This window comes from Nelumbo lutea, chromosome 6 (assembly GCF_056320005.1).
Source record: "Nelumbo lutea isolate HS-2025 chromosome 6, American lotus-T2T, whole genome shotgun sequence".
Taxonomy (NCBI): domain Eukaryota; kingdom Viridiplantae; phylum Streptophyta; class Magnoliopsida; order Proteales; family Nelumbonaceae; genus Nelumbo; species Nelumbo lutea.
The window spans coordinates 20457274-20483189 of NC_142689.1; the positions used below are offsets into that span (position 1 = coordinate 20457274).

At 38.0% G+C, this 25916-nt stretch overlaps 2 protein-coding genes and 1 pseudogene across 9 annotated transcripts; 2 read left to right on the top strand and 1 right to left on the bottom strand.

Annotated features, from left to right (window-relative positions):
* Positions 1-2037: 2037 nt before the first annotated feature.
* Positions 2038-6203, top strand: LOC148847808 (protein trichome birefringence-like 38). 2 transcript variants are annotated; one of them, XM_088951792.1, is made up of 5 exons: positions 2038-2664; positions 4089-4251; positions 4752-4927; positions 5061-5219; positions 5806-6203. In XM_088951792.1, the coding sequence occupies exons 1-5, from the start codon at positions 2393-2395 to the stop codon at positions 6098-6100; spliced, it is 1065 nt and encodes a 354-aa protein (XP_088807918.1). In that variant the 5' UTR covers positions 2038-2392; the 3' UTR covers positions 6101-6203. The 2 variants fall into 2 exon arrangements, with proteins under 2 accessions (XP_088807918.1, XP_088807919.1); XM_088951793.1 differs by lacking the exon at positions 4089-4251 and having other exon boundaries at positions 2039-2664.
* Positions 6204-6903: 700 nt separating this feature from the next.
* LOC148847809 (protein trichome birefringence-like 41) lies at positions 6904-11300 on the top strand. Of its 2 annotated transcripts, XM_088951790.1 has the most exons (5): positions 6904-7344; positions 8604-8775; positions 9090-9265; positions 10506-10664; positions 10776-11300. In XM_088951790.1, exons 1-5 carry the CDS (start codon positions 7046-7048, stop codon positions 11083-11085), a joined length of 1116 nt encoding a protein of 371 aa, XP_088807916.1. In that variant the 5' UTR covers positions 6904-7045; the 3' UTR covers positions 11086-11300. The 2 variants fall into 2 exon arrangements, with proteins under 2 accessions (XP_088807916.1, XP_088807917.1); XM_088951791.1 differs by lacking the exon at positions 10506-10664 and having other exon boundaries at positions 10776-11163.
* Positions 11301-15372: 4072 nt separating this feature from the next.
* Positions 15373-24822, bottom strand: LOC148847810 (flavonol sulfotransferase-like pseudogene; annotated as a pseudogene). 5 transcript variants are annotated; one of them, XR_016100180.1, is made up of 3 exons: positions 23502-24822; positions 17420-17563; positions 15373-15982 (listed from the first exon to the last, which is right to left on the bottom strand). The product of XR_016100180.1 is annotated as a flavonol sulfotransferase-like pseudogene, transcript variant X4 (transcript). The 5 variants fall into 5 exon arrangements; XR_016100179.1 differs by lacking the exon at positions 17420-17563; XR_016100178.1 differs by lacking the exon at positions 15373-15982 and having other exon boundaries at positions 17330-17563.
* Between the last annotated feature and the right edge of the window lie 1094 nt (positions 24823-25916).

Sequence of the window (25916 nt, forward strand, 5' to 3'; positions counted from 1 at the left end):
ACCTTTTTACAGTGGGGCTCATAAATTTATTACTGGCACGGAATTTACACCTGCCCTACCACAACATCTTCGGCCATATATCCACACATTCATTTGATAGAAAATTGTAAAAATAGATGAGAATTTACATTCATCCTTTTTGCACTGCCATGTATTTACGCCACTGCAATTGAAATTCCATCTGCAAACAAATTGAGCCGAAGGAACATCTACGATACATCAACAAATGCTGAATACCAAGATGCTGCCCCAGCCAATCATAACCTTTCAATACCATCTTTTTCTATTGAAGCTTCAACAACAAATCCCAACCTGTTCATTATAATATGCCCTTGGTTTTCATTATTGTTACAAAAATGATCACATTTACTTACTATTTTAACCCCATAAAAATGGAAGAATTTTTTACTTGTATCTTTGTTAACAGGAAACTGAAGAATGCAAATAATAATAATAATAATAATAATAATAATAATAATAATAATAATAATTGGGCCTTATTATGGTCCAGGACCCATTGGATAATTCAAGATAAAATACCCGGGAATGAGAAGAAAAAGTCATAATTGGGTCTTATAATAGCCCAGGACCCATTGGATAGCTATGATTATTAGGTGTGCAACTTGGGCCGGCTTAAGTTGAGAATTTGTAAAAAATTGAATGGGCCCAGCCTCAAACACGGCATAAATTCTTCAACTTGGGCACCGACTTGCACCCCTAATGATAATATGCTCTCAATTCTCACTATTCCTACAGCAGCAATCCATTTAGGAGGTCTTACTAAAAAGATCAACCTTCTAAAAAAAACCAAACAACTTATATAACTTTCATATATATAAGTATATATACATTTAAATTGAACCAAAATGGATTGTATTATATTGGATCAGATAGATGTGAATCTATATTTGACCCAATTATATTCAGATCAGCCTTAATGGGATTAAATTCAAATTTGAGTAAATGGGTACTATTTGGCACTCAATCTGGTTTGAAATAATTTATGGTAAAATATAGACATTTCAATGGACAATGGCTACGGCCATTTCCCTCTTACTTTTGTTTTTATTCAAAAGATGCAATTTGTTAAGTCACACTTCAATAGCAACAGATTATTGAACAAAGAGTTGGAACCAAATTATAGAATTGACAACGGAGCGTCCCCACCACATGATCGCCATGTTCGTTATTCTAAATCTTGTCCTTCCATTTGTTTTCAGTCTGACTCACGAGGGCTGTTTGATGGTACCACCCCATCTAAACAATATCTTTTTCGACTGTTTTTTGGATCTATTCGGATTTCATATTGTTCTTAATTTCAGTATTTTTTTTTTCTTTTCACGTGCTTCGTCTACAGTTCTATCAACAAGATTGGTTCAATAGTTGTGGTGGTCAATTGCATCTCGCCAAACATGGAGTTAGTACTGAGGCTCTCTGTGGTAAGGTTAATGGATTTTATGTACACCTTGCTCTGAAACATAAGAGGGATTGGATTAATTTTGCCCAGGAAAAAGGGGAGTGACAAAAAGAATTTTATTTATTTATCTATTTATTTGGTATTATGGACAAATGGAATTTGGGTAGGGATTGACTGATGAAAATGTAGATCTGGGTCCATCCAGATCATATCTACATATATAAAAAAATGTGGCCATATTGAATTCCAACAGCAAATCCGTTCATTAGCATCTATAATGACATCTTTGAATTGAACATCATAATGGGGTCAATGTTATCATACTCAGACCATACCAGATAGAAATTACAACCAGAAAAGCTCACAGTCACAGGATCATAGTTTCATTAGTTGGACTATGGTTAGGTTCAGCTGGGTCTTTGATTAACTGGTTCAATTTTCCGGTTTGGTCCAACTCTGGCAGGTGGGTATTAGCGTCTAGAAGTTGCCAAGTAACTGGGACCCAAAAACCTCAGTAGGTTACAGGTTCAATTGCTTGGTTTGGTCCGAGTCAGAGACGGTCCAGTGAGTACAGGACCCATCACTATCCGCTGTATTCAAGTTGCAGCCGCATCTCTGCTTTGGGGTGTGTTAAGTGTAGACCCTGCTCTTATTCTTTTCACACATGCACGAGTCATCACAACCCGTGACTCGTGCTAAAAGCCTAAAACGACTACTTCCCTTCGTCTTTCTTCCCTTTGTATCTTGGAAAATGGTGGATTAGATGGACTGATGGGGATTACACCGTCACCAGTCTCCCCCATTATTTAATCTAATGCCCCTATTTTCCTTTGTACAACCTCTCATTAAATCATCATTTTCCTACGCTGCTAGGCTGTATAGTTCTCCTCTCTCTCTCTGTCTGAGAGAGCTTCTTCTTCTTCTTCCACCAACTCTCTCACCCACATTCTATTCTTTTGTTATCTGAAAACTAGGATGGGAATTGGGTTTCAAAAGTATGGCCTGTTTTCTGCTGCTGTGCTGCTGATTTCTGCTTGTTTCAACCAAGCTCGCCGGGAGTTGGGCGGGCTAGCGTCGAGCGGTTGCGACCTCTACCAAGGGAGTTGGGTGTTGGATGATTCCTTCCCTTTGTACGACACGGCAAGCTGTCCGTTCATCGATAGTGAGTTCAACTGCCAGAAGTATGGCCGGCCTGATAAACAGTACCTCAAATACAGATGGAAGCCCACCGGATGCGACTTGCCCAGGTAATCCGTCTCCCACTCTTTTCTATGCTTTTTCTTCCTTGTCGTCTTCAGAAATGATTATTGGTGCATTGTAGACAAATTGAGGTTGTGTCGGCATTGAGGCTTCCCGGGTCGGTCCACCTATTGGCATTTGGCAGGGCTGGAGCTGGACCTGCTTCGGCCCTTGTTTGTGTCTTGGAACCAAAATCTGACCCGGTTAAAATTGGAGCCTGTATATAATATATGGGTTTGCAACGAGCCAACAACATCAATCTCCTACAGAGATTCAGAGAAGTTGGATTGGACACAAGAATCTAGGACATGGCTGCATAGGCCGGTGCCCAGGAATGCGCCAACTTAATTCGGCCCAACAGACCTTGCCTTGCCATGTGGCAAAGCTAAAATCATTTTATTGAATTCTTAGAAATGAAACGGAATAATATCAAAGCTTAATTTCCAATGACTAAGGTACTTGGGGGTGAGATAGAGATGCAATAGATGGGTTACAGAGCTGACATGGACTAGGCAAGCCATGAAACGTGATCAAATCAGAGATCTCTATTATTGGATTCTAAAGCTTCTAAGGTTGTCTTTCCCTGTAGTATGTATAGGTTAAGAGGGTGTGGATATATGAAATACTAAGGGCTCGTTTGGGAGGGCTGAGCTGAATATAAGCTTTGGTTCAGTGAATAGATGATATAAGCTATAAGCTTTGGTTCAGTGAATAGATGATATAAGCTATAAGCTTTGGTTCAGTGAATAGATGATATAAGCTATCTTTGTTGACAATTGACTTATCTGTCTACAAAGTCAGATAATCTTAGCAGGGTACTTTCCACTTGGGTAGAGTTTACTTTTGCTATAGCTAAGAATCGTGGCCTTCAATTTATCGCTATTGGCCCCACCACAACGTTACTTTATCTTAGTCAAGGTGGGGCCACAATAATGCATCAAATCAAATCAAAGGGTTTGGTTTTATCATTTTAGCATAACATTCAAAATGGGCCCCTTGTGTATGGAGCTGTCGTGGGCTATCGTGAATGGCCCAAACCTGTTAATGGTGGTTTGGATTCCAGCTGGAGCCCCTAGCAGTCTCCCTTTAGTACAGATTGGGCCTAGGTGTCATGCATGTGATTTGCACGTGCAAAATTTTCATATATGAAAGAACCACGTGAAAACCATGCATGTAATTGTGAATTAGTTTTCAAAGTACTTTCCTATGGGCCAATTGGATTTGATATCCATTTAGTTTTCCATTACACTGTATCTGGGCTGCCATATTTTCCACTAGAAAAAAGAATGAAGAATAATGGGCTTCCTTTGTACATACTCTTATACAAAACCTAACCACACTGATCAGTCTCTGACCACCAGATGGGTTTGAGCTGATCTCGAGCTCGAAGTTTGATGTGGAGTAATATTCCTCTTTTGACTTGAGATTTTAGGTTCAACGCAGTGGATTTCTTGAGGAGGTTCAAGGGGAAAAAGATTATGTTTGTGGGGGACTCACTAAGCCTCAACCAGTGGCAATCACTAATCTGCATGCTTCATGCTGCAGTTCCACAAGCAAACTACACCTTGGTGAACAGGCAGATATTTACATTGCCGGTAGGTTTCTGTATCCTACATTCCATCTGTTTGATAAATTTTCATATGGGTTGTTTGCTTCCTGCTTGAATCAAACACCACTTTTACAGTTGATTGCTGTTGTTGATTGTCCACAAAATGTTTGATTTCTGGACCAAGTTATAGGCAAGTCTCTTGGGTACTTTCCAAGTGCTTAATTGTTTTTGGAAAATTAGATAAAGCTGTAAAGCGACTAAAGCAATATAATAAGTTAAAAGAAAATTGACACTCAGTTCTGTATTACTAATGGAGACAAAGCGTCCTCTTCCTAAAGACAAGGTCCAAAAACCTTTAGCGTTAAAAGACACAAACCCATTAATGGAGATAACAAATATGTGGCGATATCTTTGGAACTCTGTTGTACATACATTTTGCTCTATTATTAAGCAGATCAAACAAATTATAACTGCTTTAATGAATCATTTGTAGTTATTCTATTGTTGTTAATCAAGAGTATAATCAAATAATTAAGGATTTGACAGGACTATGGAGTGTCGGTAATACTCTCACGCAACGAATACCTGGTTGACATAGTTCCAGAAAAAATAGGGCGAGTTCTAAAACTTGACTCCATTGAAGGCGGCAATGCATGGAAGGGCGTCGACATGTTGATCTTCAACACTTGGCACTGGTGGATCCACACAGGAAGCAAACAACCGTAAGAACCCCAATTCATAAACCTGGGGCTTTTGTCAAATTGTATTTTATTTTGGTATTATATTGAATTCTATATACAGAGATGATTGATAACTAAAGGAAAACTAGGAAAATGGTATTTGTACATATTGCAGATGGGACTACATTGAAGAAGGAGGCAATGTATACAAAGACATGGATCGTTTGGTTGCTTTTGAGAAAGGAATGACAACATGGGCCAATTGGGTCGACTCCAACATTGATCCAGCCTCAATAAAAGTTTTCTTTCAGGGCATTTCTCCAACCCATTACATGTAAGCTCTAAGAATAAAGTACACAAATTATTATAGGGTAAACATCAATGGTGGGTGCCTAGGAAAGCAAGTTGGGCTGAGGTCGCCCAACCCAACTCAATAATTTCATTTTGACCCAATTTCTTCATTTTTTTTTCTTTCACAAAAAAAGAAAAAAGAAAAATGTACATATATATGTATTTTTATAAAATATGAAGACATATTGGGTTTGGATTGGATTGGGTTGTCAAGGCCTCAGGCCCTAAACCAAGCCAAAGCCAATTTGAGTTCAGACTTCAGAGTAGGGGGTGCAAGTCGGATACCCAATTTGATGAATTTACACCCGAGTTCAGATTTTCAACATGAACACTGACCTGACCTCCAACCTTTCAGGTTGGATTCAGGCTGACATGGCCGGACTAAGTTGCATCCATTGGTTCCACTTCCACATTGATGATCAGATATTGGTTGATATCATGTGGGTCCAACAGTTTATAACCCACAAGATCATGCAAATGACCCATAAAATCTTTAGTAGAATGAGTATTGTTAATTTTATAGACACTGATGATTTCCAGTTTTGTAAATGCCAAATTAATGAACACAGCGGCAGCGAATGGAACCAAGCAAGGATGAACTGCAATGGGCAAACGCAGCCGGTAAGTGGGTCAACATACCCCGGAGGGTCACCTGAATCAGCAACTGTAGTGAAGAATGTGTTAAGTAAGATGCTGAAACCAGTTGATTTGCTTGATATCACGACGTTATCGCAACTGAGGAAAGATGGTCACCCCTCTGCTTACGGCCCTGATGGGGCACAGGGAATGGACTGTAGTCACTGGTGTCTAGCCGGTGTTCCTGATACTTGGAATGAGCTCCTTTATGCATCTATTCTCCTGTGAGCTGTGAGATGATCATTATTTTCCTCTTAATTCCATTATTATATATATATGAATCATCAAGACTGTTGGAATTAATTAATTGTGGTCTACCTGTTCGACGAAATGATCGTCTTCACTGCTCGATTGGTTGCCCGATTACATTGCATTTTTTATTCAATAATAATGTAGAGAAGATTAAGGCTAATAATGATCAAGAAATGAGTTGATGGGTGTATTATTATGTCTTATTGGGTTCTTTCGGACAACTGGGCTTGTGGAATATTGGATTATATAAATCAGCTCAGTCTGTTAAGCTATCGCTGTCCATGTCCAATGGGTGTGACCGTGTGAGTGAGCCCACCCATGTTCTGGTTTGCAACTGGACCACTAGTAGTGAAAGATGGTGGCTTAGATAATCCTGAGTTGCCTCCACGGCCCACCACCTTAAAAAAGCATCACGCATCTAAGTGATATCTTTGTCTTAAAGACGAAGAATGCTAATAAACAACGAGTTTATGCAATTCAAGAGTTGCACAAAGTTTGTTGCTTACTAGCTTTCAATAGAATCTATCGGATTGATTGGCTGATTGGCCACGTAATTGTTAGGGAATTAGAGTTAATCGGACGATGATAGACCTCATGTCCAATAAATCCATCCCCATCCACAACATTCAACAACTAAATAAATAATATAGAAAAGCAAAATATTCAAATCACGTCTCTCTCTCCATCAAAGAAAAAGAAAAGAGCAAGATTTATTGCCCATTACGAGTCCATTTTAAAGGACCAATTAATGCGATTTTCTGTAACCCAATTGAAAATAACAACTACAAACCACAATCCAATCTAAAAAATCCCATGCATAATTGCTGCATTCTCACTTCTATTTAAACTCTCTCTCTCTCTCTCTCTCGTTCTTGGCTTTTTGTTTCCTATCTTCTTTTGATTTTTAAGCCAAAACCCCATATGGGTTTGAGGTGTCAGGGCTATATGTGTTTTGTTGCAATACTAGTACTGAATTTTCTTTTTCTCCTCCAACGAGTGCATGGGGAGCATTCTAATAATGTAAGCCGGTGGGGACAAGGGAAACAATCGTGGGGCTGTGATCTTTTCGACGGGAGATGGATCTATGATGAAGCCTATCCCCTTTACAATCCCTCAAGTTGTCCTTTCATTGAATCCATATTCGACTGCCAGAAGAATGGAAGGCCTGATAAACTATACCTTAAATACAGATGGAAGCCTAATGGTTGCGACTTACCAAGGTATGTCCTACTCCTTTGGTTTCTACTTTTTAATTAAAGATACCGCTATCATCAATAACATTGTCTAAAAGAAAATCATAATTTTCTTTTGGGCTAAGAAAGCAATTATTGTTTTATTAATAAAATCTTAATTTCATAATCAATTGGGTGGAGAGAGAAAGAGAGAAGTAATAGATATATCTATAATATTTAAAGTTTTAGTAGACAAACCTGTCATATGCTTAAGGAGAAAACATCATAAAATTTCATGGAGGAGGAAGAGGTGGAGGAGGAGGAGAAGAAGAAGAAGAAAAAGAAGAAGAACAGGAAGAAAGTTAAATTAGAAGAAAGGAGAGGTCTGAGGGGTTTCTATCATCAGAGTGGCATTCAATTGACACCCATATTCCACCTCCAAGTGGTTTGAATCATATCTGTTGCAAATTCAATTCTTAAAAGCTACCACCCCAAACCCCAGTTGGGTATCCTTTATTGAATGCACTCTTCCTCTAAATTTATCAATTAGTTTGTTAGTTATTAATTGATGTGGAGGATTAGTTTATTGTCAAGCATGGAAAACACAAATTTGTATTAGAGCTGTTTAATAATGGCTGAAGTGTGGCTGAACCATGATTCGTATATAGTAAATAAAATAATTAATTAATACAAGTGTACAGTAATCGGCCCAACTTTAGTTTTAGCCATTAAAGAGTGCAAAACCTCTTACTTGAAACACTTATTTACCGAAAACAAAAAAGCTATTCAGTTCAGCCACTTCAGCTGGATATGGAACGATATTACTTCCTTGTCATAGCCATAGTACTTTCAGTGATAAAATAATGATCGTATAAATGGAATCATTGTCTGATAAAATAAACACTGGTTGCATGTTACTTTCTTTATTTTGAGTTGTTATATCGCCTAAATCTTACTTAACTCCTTTAATTGGTAGGTCAAGGGATTCCTCTTTAGAAGCATGCATGTTGACTTATTCTCTCTCAACTGCATAAAAGATGGAAAAAATAAATGATTTCATTCCATTATTGAGTGGTCATGAGTCTGAATCTGAAAAAATGATGAATTGAGTTTAGCTAGGCAAAGGATTCCACCAACCAAACAAGCAATAATGAACCTCTATGAATTGAAATAACGATCGAAGAGCAAACCTGCTGACAGCTATGCATGATAAAATACTCTCGATCTCTCAACCTCTCAGCATATCACATGCTGTCTGATCATTCTCTAGTGGTTGAGCATTGATTTCTTTGCATGATTCGACGCAGGTTCAATGGTCATGGCTTCTTATGGAGACTTAGAGGCAAAAGAATCATGTTTGTTGGAGATTCTCTAAGCCTCAACCAATGGCAATCACTCACTTGCATGCTTCACACTTCTCTTCCAAAGTCAAAGTACACCTTAGTGAGAGATGGGGGTCTCTCAACCTTTAAATTCTTGGTGGGTCTAAGGATCCATTTTTCTTTACTCTGATCAATATTGTTCATATTGTTCATTGTCATACCTTACGAGCCCCACTATAAACCTGGGCTTTCTCTACTGTACCACGATTCAATTTTGGGTATTTTTGATAGAGACAAATGAGAGAAATCGTTTGTGGAGAGGAAAGCATCTCAACTTATTATGATTCAAAGAGATATAGAGAGTTAATGAATATCTATAGTTCTTGTCAAGAAATCTGGTATATGACGATGGGGAGTTCATAGATTCTATACACAGAGAGGCTTATCTTTTTGCTTCCCTCAATTTTCCAGGATTATGGGGTTTCAGTTATGTTCTCTCGGAATGCATTCCTGGTGGACCTTGTGCAAGAAAAAATTGGACGTGTTCTCAAGCTCAACTCTATCAATGGTGGCAATGCATGGAAAGGCGTTGATGTGCTCATCTTTAATACTTGGCATTGGTGGAATCACAAAGGACCCACTCGAGAGTGAGAGCTTTCTCTTGTTTATCTCTCTTTCTCTCTCTCTCTCTCTCTCTGACCCGACTAGAATGGCAATAGGGCAGCCAGGTTTGGGATGGGGCATTCCCTTCCCCGTGTGGATGGGGAATCCTTAAATTTTTTGTACCTTGAAGCAATCATCTAAAATCACATTAAATTTGAGATATTTTAAAAATAGGATTATGGACATTTAACGTATTTTAAAAATTGATTTATGAGAATTTGGAGGTATCTTAAAAATGAGATTATAAAATCCTAGAGGTTTTATGAATTTAGGAGAAATTCAGGAATATTTTAGTAATTAATATTAAACCTAAGAGTGTTTTAATAATTTACCACTGGGTTCATAATAGATTTGGGGAATTATATTCAAACCTCATCCTCATCCTATTTCTGGTTTAGGGGAAAAATATTTTCCCCTCCCCACCCTGTCCCTATTTAAGATCAGGGAAAACCCGTCCAATTCAGGGTTAGGTTCAAGGCCTTGATTTATGGAAAAATTGTCATTCCAAGACTCAACCCGACTTAATAAAATGCAATCCCTAAACCCACTCAACCCTGTAGTGTTGAACCTGATAACCCAACCAGCAAATTATTAATTATACTTTTTTGTGTGATTGCTCTTTCATTTTTTTTTTTACTTTTACTTTTACGTTATTAATTACTTATTAAATCTTTTAGTTATTGTATTTTTCATAACGTATATTAAAAAAACAAGAGCAATTAAAAGTTTTGTTTGTGGCTAATACATTATGTAGGCATTTCAAATTCATTCTTACCAATGCCTCTTGAGGACCGATGCCCAATTAGATGTGTAAGGATAATAAAAGTAACAGAATTCTAATTTCTACTAAAAGTAAATAAAAATGGGAAAAATGGGCTATTTTTCTTAATTTGCCTTTTGGTGTTAAAAAATAAAAGAAAAGGAAAAGACTTCTCGGGGGTTGGTGGGCTTGTATTTGTATTTGTGTGTGTAGCCATGTAGAGGTATTATAGCCTGGTGGGTCAGGATGATGAAGCCCAAACCCGACCTGGATTGAAGAACTGAATCCCTGACCCGATCCTACACCCGAAAAAAGTTACAAACTTACCTCAAACCAGACCCTAGGGTTCGGTCAAGCTGCGTTACCCATCAAATAACCCAACCCATTGACACCCCCTACTTTTTCAAAATCTCCCCAAAGCAGCCAACAAACCTTGATTTTAAGAGCCTGACGTTGAATTGCAGGTGGGACTACTTTCAAGTGGGGAATAGATTATTGAGAGACATGGATCGTTTGGCTGCTTTCAAGATGGGGTTGGCAACATGGGCCAAATGGGTGGAGGCCAATGTAGATCCTTTGAAGACCAAAGTCCTTTTCCAAGGAATTTCTCCAGCTCATTACAAGTAAGAAATAATTAATCATCAACCAAAGAACAAGAGAGAGAAAACAAATTGATCATAATTTCTGTCCCACAAATTTACCTATTTCTTTATTAATCTCCTTTGATCTATCAGTGGTAGTGAATGGAATGCACCAAGGATGACAACCTGTTTCAGGCAAATCCGACCGGTGGAAAGTCCGGATCAGTTGCAGGGTTCTTCTGAAGGAGAAGGTCTGGTGCAGAAGATGCTGAGTAGTATGTCGACGCCTGTCTATTTGCTGGACGTGACAATGCTCTCAAGGTTGAGGAAAGATGGCCACCCATCCATTTACACAAGCTATAGCCACACCGGAATGGACTGCAGTCATTGGTGTCTTTCTGGAGTTCCTGATGCCTGGAACGAGCTCTTATATGCAGTTCTACGTACTCCAGAAATGAATTAGAGTTTCTGGGTTTAATTTATTTTTTGTTTTACTTGATTAATTCTACCGTATATATATAGCAGACTCTCCTCTACAAAACCTGCTTTAACTTCTTTCTAGGATCTTCAACCAGAAATGAACGGGCAGAGTGATGATCTAGTTAAAACAACGGGTAAAACCAGATTAATTAAACAGCCAGTCAAACCATTTTTATGAGATTAATATTTTTAGGTTCAGGGTCTCTTGGCAAAGAGTAATGATCAATAAGTATTCATTGATGTGATTTGAATATATATACAGTGTAGAGTCCTATGGAATTAGAACAGCAAGAAAGAAAATACAAATAACAATTGAAAATAAATTATGTAGTTCGGTGATACAACCCAGCCGAACTCTTGTTGTATTTGTAGGGTTTACATGATAAGTTTGCAATTCTAATACAAGCTGTATGATAAGTATAAAAACAGATAAGATGAGGAGGGATTCTCCTTATTCAAAATAAACACAAATAGAGATAAAGTACATTCTCCTAAGTCTATCTCGATACTTGTGTTAATATAGGGCCCGTTTGGTAAGTATTTTTAAGAAGATCTTTTCATAGTTCTAACATTCAATAGACATATTGAGCTTTTGACATAAGATCTTGGCAGCTCGAAGACTGTTTGACAGATGTGCATCTTTTCGTGCGTTGTTTCGGTTCTTTCTGTGCGAGATTAAAATGCGGAAGATGCAGGAAGCTTCATTTGGAGTTTCTTGAAATCAGCCCAAAATGGGCTTTCTGTGTCTTTTTGGTGCCTTGTCTTTTGGCAGCGAGATCTTCTGCATGCCAAACGGGAATAGACCAATTTTCGGTCTTCCCAACTTATAAGCAGTCGAAAGACCATGCAGAAAGACGTGCCAAATGGGGCCATATATATGGTGATAGAGCTACAATGAAAACAAATTGATATGTACAAGTGTTTGAGTTTATCTCAAATATAATTCATCCTCCCAAACCCATGCACCCTTGTATATTGGAGATACACCAGGAATGGCAATGAGGTGGGATGGGGCAGGAACAGGGAGAGGGTCCCCGTGAAAATCTCTATCTCCGTCCCTGTCCTGTCCCCTCTAACGAGGACAAGGTTATCCCCATCCCTATCCCCATACAGGGATTCCTATTTCTCATGATTTTTTATAATGTTAACCATTTTGTTTTTATTTTAAAAATTAAAAAACAAAATAATTAAAATTTACAATCCTATTAGAAAAGATTCAAACATATACAATCATATTTTTAAAAATAATAATATATAGATGTATGTGTACATATATGCATATATAACATATGCATACATATATACATATATTAGTAGGGATCCCACAAAGTGGAGATCGGGGTCCCCGTGGGGCCGGGAGTGCTTTCTCCGTTCATACTCCATTCCCACTAACGGGGATGAAAATTTCCCCATCCCCGTCCCCACGGGGGGAAAATGGAGAGAATTACCATCCCTAAGCTATACTCTGACACCCCCTCTATTGTCAAGTTGAAGGTGGGTATACACATTCATCTTGTGTCTGAGAGTGGAGAAACAAGGACCCAAAAGAGCTTTGATAAAAATGTCAATAGGTTGATTTGCATAATTGGTGAATCGTACACAGATATTTTTGAGCAACTTATTGTCCAACAAAATGAAAATCCATTTCAATGTGTTTGATGCGTGTGTGAAAAACCATATTAGTGGTAAGGTATATATGCTGCACCACAAATTGGGAGGAACAAGGAATTCAATATGCATCTCAGAAAATAAGTACCATAGCCATATGAGTTTGGAAGTTGTTATACCAATGCTCTGGTACTCAGATTCTGCACTTGAATGTGGCACGCACGCCTGTTTCTTGAACATCCAAGAGATGAGGTTGGATAAAAAAAAGATGCAAAAGTCGTGAGACTACCCATCATCTGAGCAACCAACCCAATTGGCATCGGAGAAGGCATACAAGATACAACTACAAATAAGATGTACGAGTGAATAAAAAGTCCATGTGTAGTGAATTACACACTTAAGAGCAGTGAGAATTTTCATTGTAGGATGATGGACGGGCATAATTTATAGGGTAAATTTTTTAAACTACCCTTATGATTTAGCTAATTACTAACTATACCCCTATTGTTTAACTATTGTCTTGTGCTACCCTTACCGTTTCTGACAATTGCTATCATTATTAAATCATAATGGAAAGGATGATTATAGAAAGGCATCATGCTAGAAAAGTTTTTTCCAATCACAACCCCTGTGAATTTAGGTGAAAACCCACTTTATTGATTCCTACTTTTATGATGTCAGTTAATTGGTTGTAAGTTTTTCTAATATCAGGTCTTTTGGGCATTATACATACCTGGTGGGCAATGTAGAGTTACTGGACCCCTTTTGCTAATATTTTGAAAAAATCATCCAGTTGAACTTATTCCCGTCTACCCATGCTTTCAAAATCCCCCTCCGAAAACATAAATAAATAATGAAGGATTCGATTATGAAAAGAGAACATGATATTGCAAAAAGTTAACCACGAATCAACTGATATGATAAAAGAGGTGACCAATTTCATGGTATTCTCGTGTTTGATTGGTTTAAGTTTTTTTGGTACCATAGATTTTTCCAATAGTGCCAAGCAAGGTGTCTCAATCCAGAATGCTTTACGATTGAGCCTGGGCCCATGTAACCCTCTGAAGCCTTGGGCCTTCTGGAACCAACGTTGGGGAACCATGAACCCTTGGCCCATATAACCCTATCATATACTATCCGTCAAGTTTGACGGTCTAAGATTTCTTAAGGAGAAATAGATGGAAGAGTAAAGTATCGTCTTTATGGGGGACTTCCCAAAGTCTAAGGGTCTGTTTGGTTGGAAGGAATAGGAGCTTAGAATGGGAATCGGAATGGCCCATTCTCATTTCAAGTGTTTGGTTGATTGGAATGAGAATGGGATTTCCATTCTATGCAGAATGGGAATCTCTCGTATGGGGGAATGGCCATTCCCGACCTCTCCCCGGGGAATGCGATTCTGATTCCAGATTATTAATTTCTTTTTTATTTTTTGGACAAGAATGCCCTCCTTCATTTTCAATCTAGTCGAAGAGATGGGAGAACTCCATCACCACCTTCCATCCCGAAGGCGAGGTAAGACCACTGCTGAACCATTATCCTCCTCCTCCTCCTCCTCCTCCTCCTTCGAAATCAACCGCCCACTAATTGAATCTTCTTCTTCCCCTCCTCCTCTTCCTCCTTCTTCCTTCTTTTTTTTTTCACTAACTGAAATATGGTTTTATGTTTTGCAAATCTGCTCCTACTCTATTTGGGATTGATCTACTTCTTCACTGCTACCATGAACGAGTTTTTCACACCAGATCCAGGCAATCGGTGAATATAGTTCATGTCTACAAAATATTCATACTGATGAATCTGCTCCTACTTTTTTTTTTCTGCAATTCATAGGTGCCCCCATTTCTGCGATTCATAGAAATAAGATGGAAGTGTTCTACTAATTTCATTAACTAGTAGATTTACTTGCTACTTGCTACCAATGGAAGTCCCCATACTGATTAATTAATTTCATTAATTAATGTTTGTGTAAAGAGGGAAGAATCCCCATACAGTGAGAAGCTCTACAAGTATGCATCATTCACACAACGTCAGAAGTGTTCTACTAGATTTACTTGCTACTTCTGCAGGATATGAAATATTTTGGTTGGCAAATTATTATCTCGACATGTTCCATTTAGTCTATAAGGATTGTTGCATTTAGGAGGGAGGGGCAAATTAATGCTGTGATTTTTATCCCTAAATTAATATGTTGTAGTGTGGTAGCTGTGTTTTACATAGTCATCATCATCCAAGCCTTATATCCCAACTGTGCCTATTTTTCCATCTCATGACTCTTATCATAACCACTAGTTAAATTCTACAATTCACCTTAGTAGATACCCAAGAAACTTGTCATCTGTAATCAGGTTACTTAATGACATTTCCAGGATATATTAAAAGCATGCTTAATGACACTTCTCTGCAGGATTGAGTGGATTGAGGATTCTCATTTCTCAATAAGTCAGTTAGTGGGGAATTAATATATTTGTGGTGCACTTGCTTTTTTAGGATTGGGTGGATTGAGGAATCTCAAGGAATTGGATGTTAGTGAGAATTTTCTCACCCACCAAGGCCTACCCTCAGGCTTATTGCATAACCTCTCTTCATTGGAAATAATCTACCTGTCACAAAACGAGCTTAAAAGTTTTCCAACAGGTACCAATTATATCAATGCCATCTCTTCTCATTTAAATAATTCATTAATTAAATGTTTCTTCAATATATATATATATTGGAAATGTTTTTATCGATTTATATATAAAATGCCCTCACTTTTTCTTAGATGACTCCAAGAGACGTGAAGATGTTTCTCTACTAAAAGCAATGAGTCCTACCTAGGTCTGATCTGGGTCTTATCCCTTTAAGACACCAGCTTTGAATCCACTTCTTATATATTGTACTAGCGAGCCTTGTGCCATTTTCCAGTTATCAGAGATTCATCTCCATCATCGTACCAATTATTGTACAAATCAGTCTGCAAGCATAGTCCACCATGGGCACCAAAGAGAATAGCTACCAGGCAAGCGTGTTCAGTCGGTCACCACGAGAGCTTGTAGAACAAATTTGAAATTTCATTACATTGGCATAGGGGCATCGCAACCCCAAGAGATTCACAACCAAGGTTTTCAGTTTGATTCCTTCTTTTTGTAAAAACAATCTGAAAGCGCGCATGGAAACCTTCTAAGAATAGGAAATGACACCTTCCACAGGAAGCTTTGCATCTCTGATTAGTTCAACTTGCAAACGACCAAATTTGCATCTTTTTGAATAGGAGCATTCGGGTTTGCAGCCAGAGACTCAGAGACAAGAATCGACAAGCCAATGAATCAAGGGTCAGAATGAAAGAAAATTATATTAAGAAAAAACCGGATATATAATTTTATCATGTAAACAAAAGGGGGTAAAATAATAGAAAAATGAAAATAAATAAAAAGAGAGAAAGCAGAAAAGGAGAGACCCTAAAGAAGCGGGGGAAAGATGCATTCAATGACATTGTAACTTCACAAGATTGTGAAAAAGGAAAAAGAGTGTTGTGAGTGTCTGAGCTCAGAGACCAAAACCAGTAACAGAGACAGAAACAGAGAGAGTTTGAGTGTTGCAGTGGAAGAACAGAGCATTGATCATCCCAGCCCCAGCCCCACATCTCATCACTTCATCAGCATCCAAGGAAGGAAATCCAAATTATTGGCCACTCACACCCACAACCCATTATCCACTAATGGTGCAGTTTTAATAAATGTAATTGATGGATTTATTTGTTAAATCCACTAATGGTGCATGCAGTTTTCTGCACTGTACAGGTAGTGGATTTATTTGTTAAATAACAAATTAACAACAGCAACTGAGACTTTGGTTTTATGGTTTAATTTGGAAGACCAAACCCACCACCTGTACAGTGCAGAAAACTTGGCAGAAATTTGAAACCCTTTAACCTAACAAACAGTGACTTTCCATTTCCTTTCATTTCTAGCCAGTGCCCACAGATAGCAGCATTACTCGAACCACTTCCAACCTCTTCAGAAACAAATTAGATTTCTTGATAGATATTAATATATCATCGCCCTCAGTCCAACAAAATCAACTTAATACGTAAACAGTGTTCAAAACTTCAAATTGGAGCTCAGAAGTTATGCACATGCAATAGATATTGACACGTAAGAAATGCTTCAACTTCTACGTGTCATTCTGTTTTCTCAGTAGTGAAGCATTTCTTTTCATCATTCTGGGAACCACTTCGTCTCAGATGGCAATTTAATCTGGGGTTATGAAACTTCCCCAAGTATCTTGCAGTTAGCTTTCTTCACATTTTGGAGATGAACAAAGAAAACAGAAGTTGGTTTCTTATTATTGGTTATGAAGAGAAATGAAGTGCACTAATTAAAGGATTTGAGCCGAGCCGAATAATAGGAGGTTCGAGTTAGGTTTGAGCCAGAACCTTGAGTTTGAGTTTGGTTTGAGTAAAAAATTTATAAGTTCGAGTTCGGTCTGGTTCGAACTCAATTTTAAGAAAAAATATTTTATAAAAATAAAAAATTATATATAATTAATAATTATAATATTTTTATTATATATATTATTTTCTATAATTTTATTATATATATAATAGTTATAGTTTCTCATAAAACCAGAATAACACAAACATGGAAAATGAAGATCTTCAAATTAGAAAAGAAACCTAGAAGGAACAAACTTTCAGCCATCCATTCAGGGGCTTAGAGAAAGAAGAAAAATACCTGTTTATAGTGGAGAAAGTTCAAGCTCTGAAAATTCTTTACTCTTCTTCTTCTTCATTGATTTTCTCTTCCTCTATTTCTCTATGTGTTTCTATTTTGTCTACAAATCTCCTCTTTCCTTGTTCCACTGGTCAGTCCTTTGAACTGAAAACCGTCTATATCAATTTTTTTTCTGAACCTAGAAGTTTATAAATTATTATAAAAATTTCCAACTGAAATAGAACTCATTCTAGTCTTTGCACATGCTGATTGAAAACAAATTTCTCTTGTTTTAGTTGTTCTTATCAATGTTTTCGAACTGCCATTGACCCAGACGGTCGGACCATTCCGCTTGGGAACCGTTCAGGCAACTGGTTCCGTTTTACCCAAACTCGGAATCGGCAAGTGAGTTACAGTGTGACAGCACACACAAAATAGATATGTACTCCTCTGTGTTTTTGTTAACAGAATTAGTTAGAAGTCTGTTAAGAGTTAGTTACAAGATTCCCTCCATAAGTTAGTTACATGCAGTTGTACTTGTATCTATAAATATAGTGACCTCTCTCTCAGAAATGTAATGAAATGAATTCTCCTGTCATATGTTCGTTTAGAGCTCTCTGCTCATTCCTTCTATCTTGAATGTTCTTTATGTTTGTCATGGTATCAGAGCTACTCTCCTTCTGTTAGTGGAGATATAGCATCGTCGAGCACCACGCTTGTTTCAACACCGAGCAATCAAAAGGTTGAGGTGAAGACCTTTACTCATGCGGTTTCTGTTCGATTAACAGAGAACAATTTTCTTCTATGGAAGCAGCAAATTATATCTGCGATCAGAGGATACAAATTACAACACTTCTTAGATAGTTCTTCAGTTCCAAAGAAGTTTTAGACGCAGGAAGATGAAGATCAAGGTAGAGTCAGTGAAGAATTTATAGAATGGGATCAACAAGATCAATTGTTGTTGTCTTGGATGCTTTCGTCAATGTCCGAGAACATGTTGACCAGAGTTGTTGGCTGTGAGACATCTTGGGAAGCTTGGGAGCGAATTCAAATCTTCTTTGCGTCTCAGACGTGCTAAAATCAAGCAGTTAAAGACGCAATTATGGAACACAAAGAAAGGTTCATTGTCTGTTAATGAGTACTTTTGAAAATTAAAGGTACTGTTGATGCTTTGGCTGCGATCAGGAATCCGATCTCTCCGAGTGATCATATTGAAGTTATATTCGATGGACTCTTAGAGGATTTTGATCATTTCATAACATTAGTTACATCTAGACTAGATCCATACATTGTAAGTGATATTGAATCACTTCTTGCACAAGAATCCAGAATTGAGAAACGCAAATCAGTGGAGACTCTCACAGCTAATGTTGCACAATTGCAAGTCAAGAATAATTCAAATAATCCTAGCAGCAGACCTCCATTTGCAGGAAGATGATGTATGAATATTCGAGGTGCCAGAGGAGGTATGAACTCTGGTAGGCGAGGAGGAAGATCAGGCAGAGGTGGTTTCAACAGACCATTTGTTACTTGTCAAGTGTGTGGTAAATTTGTTCATCTTGCATCCAATTGTTACCATAGGTATGACCAAAATGATCAGTTATCAGTTGTAGATTTTCATAATGCACAGAAGCAGCAGTAGCAGCAACAGCAACAATAAGTCTCCTCTCCAAATCTGCAGGCTTATATTGCTACTCCGGAATTAGTCTCTGACCACTCGTGGTATCCTGATTCAGGTGCATCAAATTACATTACCTATGATGCAGCCAATCTTGCTAGCAAGACCCCCTACACAGGAACCGATGCTCTTCATATTGGTGATGGATCAGGTTTGCAAATTTCTAATGTTGGACACGCTTTAATTCACTCTTCTTCCTCTCCTTCACCTTTGATTTTGAAAAATCTGCTTCATGTTCCTCTTATTACTAAGAATCTTCTTAGTGTCTCTCAATTAGCTAGAGATAATAATGTTTTCTTTGAATTCCATCCTGATTTTTGTGTGGTAAAGGATCAAGTTTCCAAGAGAATTCTTTTGCAAGGCAAGCTTAGAGCATGTCTCTACTCTTTTGAAGATCTACATGTGACCAGATCTGTTTCTTTTTCAGCATTCAGTTCTGCTTTTGTTGTGCCTCAACAGTCTTCATTTCCTTCTGCTACACCTATGTCTGCTCATACTGCTCACACTGCTTCAGCATCTTCTTCTGCAGCAACATCCTCTTCTATTTCTGTATTTCATTTGTGGCACAATAGACTAGGCCACCATTCTTTACCTGTTCTGAATAATGTACTGAATGCTTGTAATGTTCCTGCTGTTAATAAAAAGGATTTGGTTGTTTGCACGACTTGTGTATTTGGTAAATCTCACCAGCTTCCTTATCGTGCTTCTTCTTCTATATACACACAACCTCTGCAGTTAATCCACACTGATTTATAAGGGCCAACACCTCTTAAATCATACAATGGATATACCTATTATATACATTTCACTGATGTCTTCTCTCGCTATTCCTGGATATATCTTCTTAAGAATAAGTCTGATGCTTTTTTTGCTTTCCTTCAATTCAAGACTATGGCTGAGTTGCAATTTGATAATAAGATTAAAGCCATTCAGAGTGACTAGGGAGGGGAGTTTAGAGCCTTTTCTCAGTTCCTCTCTGATTATGGTATCCTTCATCGCTTAAGTTGTCCTCATGCCCACCAGCAGAATGGTTTGGTCGAACGTAGACATAAACATATAACAAAAATTGGTTTAACTCTGCTGGCTCAATTTACTCTTCCTCTCAAATTCTGGGATGAAGCCTTTAGAGCTGCCACATTCCTTATTAATCGCTTACCTACTCCAGTTCTGAATGGTTCTTCACCATATTCTCTCTTATTTCATTCTCCACTTGATTATTCAGCTCTTAGAACTTCTGGTTGTGCTTGTTATCTTCTCACTGCTCCTTACAATAAACACAAGCTTGATTTCAAGTCCACTCAATGCATTTTCCTTGACTATAGTCTCCAACACAAAGGCTACAAGTGTTTGGCACCTTCTGGTAGATTTTACATTTCTAGAGATGTCATCTTTGATGAGCATCTTTTTCCCTATTCTACTCTCTTTTCTTCATCTTCCAGTTCTGCTGCAATTTCTTCTCCTTCACCTCCTCCTTTTCCTTCAGCGTCTCCTCCCCTAGCTGAATTACAGGGTGTCCCTAGATCTTTGACACCTGAATCATCTACTAATGTTGAGAGTGTTATTCCTACTGATCTTGTTACTAATACTTTGCTTGGCAGTTTAGATTGTTGTCCTACAACTGAGCCCACTTCTGCTCATGTAGTGAGAGTTATTGGTTCTGTTTTATCTGGCTCTACAGAATTACCTGTAGCACTTGTTCAGACTAGCTCCCAGTCATTTCATCCTATGATTACCATATCAAAGAATGGTATTTTCAAGCCTAAAGCCTTGGCTGCTTATAAAGAGCCTTCCACTGTCACAGAGGCTTTATAGTCCCCTGATTGGAAACAAGCTATGGCAGAAGAATATTCTGCTCTTTTGGAGAATCATACTTGGGACTTGGTACATCTTCCTGCTGATAGAAAATCAATTGGCTGCAAATGGGTGTTCAAAGTTAAACATAATTCAGATGGTTCAATTCAGAGATTGAAAGCAAGGCTTGTGGCTAAGGGATTTTTTCAACAAAAGGGCTGTGATTTGAAAGAGACTTTTAGCATTGTAGTTAAACCAACAACAATCCAAATTATATTGACTCTGGCTCTCTGCTGGAAATGGAAAATTCATCAAATTGATGAGAATAATGCTTTTCTAAATGGTGTTCAAGAAGAAGAGGTGTATATGGATCAACCTCAAGGTTTTGAAGTTGAAGATAGGAGGCTGGTTTGCAGGTTGAGGAAAGCCCTTTATGGTCTCAAACAAGCTCCCCGAGCTTGGTTTGAGAAGTTAACAGCAACTCTGTCAAAGTTTGGGTTTGTGTCTAGCAAGTGTGATCATTCATTGTTTTTGAGAGTCACCTCCCAGCATACTACCTTTGTTCTAGTGTATGTTGATGACATGCTTATTACAGGGAGTTCTCAATCAATTGTGACTAGTTTAATCCAAGCTTTGAATAAGGAATTCTTTGTTAAAGATCTTGGTGAGCTGAATTATTTCCTTGGTATTGAAGTGAATAAGCTTCAAGATGGTTCCTTGCATCTTTCACAGAGTAAGTATGTTAAAGACTTACTGCAGAGAGCTCATATGTCTCAAGCTAAAGGAGTGGATACACCTATGCCAACCGGTCTCAGGCTGTCTAAAGTGGAGGGTAATCAGTTGCGGATGCCACAACCTATAGGTCGATTGTTGGAGCTCTCCAATATGCTACCATAACCAGACTTGAGATTTCATATGCAGTCAATAAATGTTGCCAGTTTATGCAGCAGCCTCTGGAGCCTCATTGGAAGTTAGTCAAGCGTATTTTGAGGTACTTGGCTGGGACAGTTAGTCATGGGCTGCACTTGAAGGCTACACAGAATTTGCGCTTGTATGCATTTTCTGATGTAGATTGGGCATCAGATATTGATGATAGACGAAGTACTACTGGCTTTTGTGTTTATCTAGGTGAGAACTTGGTGTCTTGGTCTTCTAAGAAACAGCACACTGTCAGCCGCTCGAGTACAGAAGCTGAGTATCGTGGGATGGCACACGCAGTAGCTGAAGCTGCTTGGATACAATCACTCCTTAGGGAGCTGAATGTGACTCTAAAAATATGGGTTCAAATGCTAGAAGGTTAGGATTTATTCGTCAATCACCAAATTATGACCAAGTTCTTGCCTTTTGAGCTGAAGTTCAACTGTAGAAGATGAAATGTAGGAGTAACATCGCATTATAGATGCGAGATTTTTGTTTTTAAACATTATGTTGTACCAGTAATATTACCACCATTATGAGAGATTTTTGTTTATTTATGTATTTTATTTTCATTTTTTATGGAGAATGATTTTTTTTGTGATTTTTGTTTGTTTATGTGTTTTTCTTTTCTTTATTTCATATTTTCTCCGTATATGCACTTGGTAGTGGGTTGCCAAATGTATGTATATGTTGAAAATATATAATTAGTGAATGTTTTCGGGGTTCTTTTAACAGGGGCAGAATTGAAAACTTTGGTTGATTCTGATTCCAGCTTGAACCAAATAGTAGGAATCGGAATCCAATTCTAATTCCTGACTGAACCAAACAGATGCTAGGAATAGATGATTCTGATTCCGATTCCTGGGGATTTCGATTCTGGTTTTGATTCTGGTCCTGTTTGCAAACCAAACACGCCCTAAATTCGTAAATTGTAAGATTTTGTTTTGATCCCAAATCTATACTATATATAAAAATGTGTGGATGTAGTGTGAAATTTTTTTGTACTAAAATTATCTTCTATTTCTTTATTTGAGAAAGGATATAAAAGTCATTTTATTATAGCTTTAGTTTTAGCTTTGATGGTTAATAAAATGCTCATTTTATTATCATTAGAATTCAGCAGCACATTTAGCTTAGCATTTGATGGTCATACCCTTGAATTCAAGCAAGCAATATATAGCATCATCTTCTACACCCATTGTGATTTAGTTTTGCATTTAATACAATATATAGCCAGTTTTGAATGCCATAATTTCAGTGTTCTTTTGACATTTTAGTAGTTAAATACATCTCCACCAGCTGAACCCAAATTGCATACCTAATATCATCATATATATTTAAACATATCGATGGTGTAACCCACCTATCAGTTTTGATCCCAAATCAGAGTCCGGATCTTCTGCCCACGTCTACCCATATAACATCGCAGTCACACATGGAGAACATCTCATCCTCCTATATAATATTATGCAAGGGGAGATGTTCCCAATTCACTGGGATAGTGTGCTGTTTATAGACGTGGGCACAGTTTGTGTGGACAGGAGATTCAGAGTCCCCAAATCATTTAAAAAAGCTTTGACATCTGAAACTTTGAAATTAATTATGAAGGAACACCTGAAACAAAAGTGCATCATGCAACCAAAAAACTAGAAATAAGAGTGCTTAACTCAAAAACTACACAGAGGAAAATTAAGATGAAATGAAGAAGACACATACATGTTCCTCTAGAATGAAAAGTCACAGCCGTGGAACTTCTGTTCAGTGATGCGATCTATGTGCTCTATCATATCAGCAGTAAGATGGTTCTTCCAGTCTCCAACTTGGCCTTTTCTAAAGAAAGCACTGTACTCCACTCCTACATGACTCACCTTATCAGGATTCTTGTTCACCTCCAAATTGCTCAAATTCTGAAAACTGCATAAGTTGAGTATTTTTTCCAGCACCCCTTGTTTCTCCTCCTCCAAGGAGAATGGATACCCCAGGTGTTGGGCCAATTTCCTCAAATAAACCAATGGATTGTTTCTAAGATCCTCATATTTTAAGAAGAGTATCCTCTCAGGCTGCTCTAAGCTAGCTTTCCAAAATCCCAGAACATGTTCCCAATAGGGCCCAAATGGGGAGGCTCCTTTGCAGAATAACTGAAATGCTTCCTCCAATGAGAGCAGTGGCTGGTCTTTGTTGAATTTGGCTCGTATTTTGTTTCCAAAGTACCAATTGGAAACAAGCACATCTTTTGGGTTGCGGCAGATGTAGACAATTTGGCAACTGGAGTCTATTATTGATTTTGGTAAAGAGGAATACGAAATGTTGGTTGAAAAGAGGCGAGGTGATGGAAGAAGATCTGGGTTGGTGATTGGGGTTTTCCTGTAAAGATTGGTTTCTAAGGTGGGAACACAGTCCTGAGGATTATGAGTAAGTAGAGGGTGTGTGGTAAAATCATAATGGGTGCGATTGACGATGGCAAATATGAGGGCCTTCATCCATGTGGTGCCTGATTTTGGAATGGCGGTCAAGAGAATATCAGTGGGTCGAGCCTTGAAGTGTTGTTCAACGGCCATGACTCCTTGTAGGAAATTACTGGGGACGTACCTAGAGCCTTGGTAGAGAACTAGGTTGCTGGAAGACCAACCATTTTCAGTTGGAAGGGTTGAAATGAGATTTCTGTATGTTTGATAAACTCTTTCATCATCTGCTTCTTCTTCTTTTGATTTGGTTGGGAGGCACCTCTTCGAAGGTGGGGTAAACTCCATGGCCAACTATAATTTTGGTTGGTGCTGATCAATAGAGTGGCTGAAAGAGTCTTTCGGCTGGTTTCTTGATAAAGATGAAACTTCACCTTCACCAGGCTGTTCATAAATGAGATGAGATTTTTTTCTTTCTTCCCTTCTCTAAGCCTTGAATGGAACGAGAGAAAATGCTAGTTTATTGGTGAAACGGGATTTATTTAAATTGGGATAAGACTTTGGATAATGATGATGAGAAACAATCAGACAACCTGCTAAATGAAAATTTTCTCTCAACCCTCAAGGGATGTGTTCCACCACGAACACATTGATCAGTACAATATTATTGGTAGAGCAATTATTGTACCACCTCTATACAATAATTAATTAATTACTGACCAGTGTTCCGCTTGTGGAATACATTGATCAGGTCAGTGTAATAATTGTAAGGGTAAATCTCTTAAACTACCTTGTTCACGAAATTGACAAATTGTATTTTTACTATTTAGATATTGTATTGTGGTATTCTTTATTTTTTTGACAATTGTTTAAAACCTCTTTTATTCTTAATTTTCTGTCATATTTTGTTCACATGTGACATCACGTGAGTGATAATCATTTTAAAATTCCTAAAATATCCTTATTGTTCATTGTCACTGTTAGAAGTTACAACGGTGGCGGGGATTTTGATATCATTGTTGTAGGCAATAACGCCCAGTGGAACTTCCGAACGACAAAAATTTGGTGAGGAGGTGAAGAAAGTCAAAGGAACTAGTTCTGATATTGGCCATTGGTTTCTTGGGAGATTGATTTGCTTCTACGCTACTGTCTCCAAATCGATATCTTCAAATCAAAGAAAACGATTTAATCAGCTTTTTCTATTAAAAAGTTTCGGAGTGTGCGCTAAAATCTCTTGGGGATCATAACATAGACGAACTCGCATATGGGTTGGGAATAGACCTGTTCAATCAAAGAGTTTGAAAATTGGGTCTTTATGACCATGTCATCAACATAACATTCTATTTTATTCATAATCAAATGTTCAAAAATTTTATTTACAAGCTGTTGAAAAGTTGCTCCAGTATTTTTCAGTCCGAAGGGCATTACTTTATAGCAGTACAACCCTAGTTTGATTACAAAGGCAGTCTTGTCTTTGTCAGCTACGTCTATCCTAATTTGGATGTAGCCGGAGTAGGCATCCATGAAGTTCAGCAACTCGTGCCCTGAGGTCGCGTCTACCAGGTGGTCTATTCAGGGAGGTGGAAAGTAGTCTTTCGGGTAGGCTTTGTTGAGGTCAGTGTAGTCGATGAACATGCGCCACTTTCCGTTGGCCTTCTTCAGCAATACAGGATTGGCCATCCAACTTGGGTAATTGACCTCCTTAACAAAGTCTACTACGATGAGCTTC

Coding starts and splice junctions, on each gene's coding strand:
- LOC148847808 (XM_088951792.1), top strand. CDS start 2,393: ATGGGAATTGGGTTTCAAAAGTATGGCCTGTTTTCTGCTGCTGTGCTG. Junction 4,928..5,060: donor CACACAGGAAGCAAACAACC/GTAAGAACCCCA, acceptor TACATATTGCAG/ATGGGACTACATTGAAGAAG. Junction 5,220..5,805: donor ATTTCTCCAACCCATTACAT/GTAAGCTCTAAG, acceptor TAATGAACACAG/CGGCAGCGAATGGAACCAAG.
- LOC148847809 (XM_088951790.1), top strand. CDS start 7,046: ATGGGTTTGAGGTGTCAGGGCTATATGTGTTTTGTTGCAATACTAGTA. Junction 9,266..10,505: donor CACAAAGGACCCACTCGAGA/GTGAGAGCTTTC, acceptor GTTGAATTGCAG/GTGGGACTACTTTCAAGTGG. Junction 10,665..10,775: donor ATTTCTCCAGCTCATTACAA/GTAAGAAATAAT, acceptor TTGATCTATCAG/TGGTAGTGAATGGAATGCAC.